This window comes from Malania oleifera, chromosome 13 (assembly GCF_029873635.1).
Source record: "Malania oleifera isolate guangnan ecotype guangnan chromosome 13, ASM2987363v1, whole genome shotgun sequence".
NCBI classification, from domain to species: domain Eukaryota; kingdom Viridiplantae; phylum Streptophyta; class Magnoliopsida; order Santalales; family Ximeniaceae; genus Malania; species Malania oleifera.
Window position 1 is genome coordinate 56,283,995 of NC_080429.1, and position 3,035 is coordinate 56,287,029.

Consider the following 3,035-nt stretch of genomic DNA (forward strand, 5'->3'; position numbering starts at 1 on the left):
GTGGTATATGTGAATGTGTATAGGGTGTCTGGGAACCCCACGGGGACGGACCCTCATTTATTGTACTGTGTCATTGGTGATTTGTATGATACAGGGATAGAATTAGGTTACTTATTCACCCTCAGATCTCATTATTGGGTTTGGGGTGTGACAATTTAAATGGAGGATTTTTTATGAATATCTAACTCAATCGAGTAATCTATTAATTAATTAATTTGATTGGATTACGTGACCAAACATAATTAAGTGATGTTTTCCCAACTCAAAGTTGGTTTAAATCATTGAATAATGAGTTATCAAGGTTTTGTAGCAAGTCAAATTAAATTTCTTTTTTTTTTAGATATAGAAATACTTTATAAAAGAAAAATGCTAATTGGACGAGCTATGATGATATGAATTCACGACACACTATTTTATTCGCGTGGGCTCGTGCCAAAAACACTTCTGCACACCTACACGCGCTTTCCTACCTCAACTGGTCAGGACAAATGGAGGATGAAGGAGTCCACGAGCATTTCGAAGGCTGGGAACAACTCCGACGATCCCCGCATGTCCGATCCCGATCCCCCGCACTATCGAAGGAACGGGTAATGGTGGTGATCGGGGACTCTCTCTCCCGCGACTGCTCCGTCTTTCCTCCAATAAACCACGAAGGACTTTTCGCCTCCTCAGAGTGCTGTCCAGATCAAAACAGCCCACCATCATCGCTGCCGCCGCCGCCGCCGAAACCGACGGTGTCACCATCATCGCCGGTGGCGTCGTTTTCTATGCTCGATGCAAATGGGGTCGACCCACGATCGTCGCTGTGTGATTCCCGGCGGGTCCGTCTGAACGCAGAAGTTTCTGGGTGGCTGAATTTTGGGCTTGAGCTTCTACGTTCTAAAATTCTTGGCGTCGCTTCCTCGCTTCGTTATTTTGCTGCCTTTAGAGGAGCAATTTGGTTATTTGCCTCCACCGCCGGCACGGTAACGGCGGCGTTTTTGTGGTTTCTGTACTTGATGGCTCGGCGGCGGCACCGTAGAGTGGCTCGGGAAGAGTGTGTAGATCATTTGATTGCTCTTATCAAAGAAAAAGACGAGGTTGGTTAGTTCAGTTATTGACTTCTAGGTGTTTGTGAAAATGTCTGTTGAGTTTTGTTTTTGAAATTTGATTGCAAAGCACTCATTGATTTAGCCCTTGAGGCAAGAACATAATGCTGAAGAGTAATTAGTAGTTTTGAGCGTTGACAAAGATAGATATTGAACTTACAAGCGCAATTATACAGTGCGACGATCAGTGTTTTTCTGGCATGCTTCTGATCCTGTTTTGAGTCTTGTAGCTAATAAGAGTGCGTTCCAAAGCAGTTTCTTTCATGTAGAAACTGCTTAAAGTTGATATTGTATATTACACCTTTCTCGTGCTTGCTCCTCTATTCATATTTTCATTTAAACTCTTGCCCTTATATTTCATTTTAATTGATTCAAGGTATCCTCAGTAGCTGTGTTATTTTACAAATGTGACTACTCCTACAGTCCTGCTTCTTCTTGAGAAATTAATTGGGTCATTTTGGAAGTTGTAGTCCAGAATTGCATGCCTTCTCTTCTTGATAATTGCGTCTTACTAAACTGCGAAAAAGCATTCTTAGAATTTGAGAAACACATGTTTTGCAAAAAAGGGTCATGACATGATAGGAACTACCAAGGCACGGCGTCGCCATCTAGAGAAAGCTATGCATGAAAATTTGTGGGTTGGTCTTTTTTTTGTTCCCAAAGACCATAGATTTTCACAGTGAGTTCTTGCAAGCCATGCCATAATTGATAGTAAGCATATCCCCTTTTGAAGCCCATATTTCTTGTTCTTGAATGTGCTGATAGGACTTTCTGATATAATCTCTCTTCAATGTCTACTCTCTCATATCCTTCTCTTTGGTTAGAGACTTTTAGGATTTGTGCAGAGATCCATTTGGTCAAATTGCATTGCATTTGTAGATGCTTTGTGTTGTGATACTTTTCACATACTTGTAGAAGAATCTCTCTTTAATGCACATAAATGAAAGTATATCTTATGTACTTCATATTAATATTCCCATCGGTATATTGCACTGACCTTTCATTTGTCCATCTGCAGAAAATTATCCAATTATTGCATCAGATTGCTCAAATGAACCAAGTGTTAGTTGCCTGTCATAGGTCGAAGTGTGTTGGGTAACCTGACTGGGAGACCTAAACTGATGACAGCCAGTTCTATGAGCGATGGATCAAGAATATGGGCTCAACAGCTGCTCCAAGAATGGTTGCCTGTTTGCAGGATATAGTAATTCAAACTTAATGGTAAATTGACATCGCTCTATGCAGAAAGTGTAAAACCCTACGAGTTCGATTTAAGCTTGTACAATGTCGATTTCAGCTACTAATTGACGGTTGCTGGCTGCTGAGGGCCAGACTGAGATTGGGTACCTCTTATGAAGTTGAGGAATAGAGTAGGGTTTGCCAAGACAGGATCTTATGATCTACATGCCGTGCACTTTGGGTTGTATTGAGAAATTTCCAGAAATGTTGTTTGGGATGATGTGTTCTCCCACCTCCTCTATTTAATTTTTATCTGTACCCTTATAAAAAATTTTGATCATTCGTGGTTGAGAATTTTCAATTGTATAGCACACCACTCTGCTGGTAGGTTTTGTTTTAGAGTATGAATTTTTAGTTTTAGATTTTAATTTGTATTGGTTTTGGACAGGCATAAGTTTATATTGTATTTTATTTAAACCTGCATAAATTCAAATTCCAAGCTTGTAAACATAAGAAAAAGGAATTTGATGCTTATGAACTGACCTTCTAACACCAACCTTGCAGCTGAGTTTTGGGCCATGGCTTACTCCATTGGTGGCATAAAACACTTGCACTTCATTTGGTTAGGGACATCTAAGAGTGCATGATATAGGTGTGATTTTAAAATTTGTTAAAAAAAATATTATTAAACGAGGTGGTGAAGCAAATTCAATTCAACCAATCCAATCAAATGACTTGACTACCAGCAAATACAAAGATGTATAGAGA

At 39.9% G+C, this 3,035-nt stretch overlaps 1 protein-coding gene across 1 annotated transcript; it reads left to right on the forward strand.

Annotated features, from left to right (window-relative positions):
* Positions 1–395: 395 nt before the first annotated feature.
* LOC131146726 (uncharacterized) lies at positions 396–2,786 on the forward strand. The gene is made up of 2 exons (XM_058096484.1): positions 396–1,079; positions 2,107–2,786. The coding sequence occupies exons 1-2, from the start codon at positions 489–491 to the stop codon at positions 2,185–2,187; spliced, it is 672 nt and encodes a 223-aa protein (XP_057952467.1). The 5' UTR covers positions 396–488; the 3' UTR covers positions 2,188–2,786.
* The last annotated feature ends 249 nt before the right edge of the window (positions 2,787–3,035 follow it).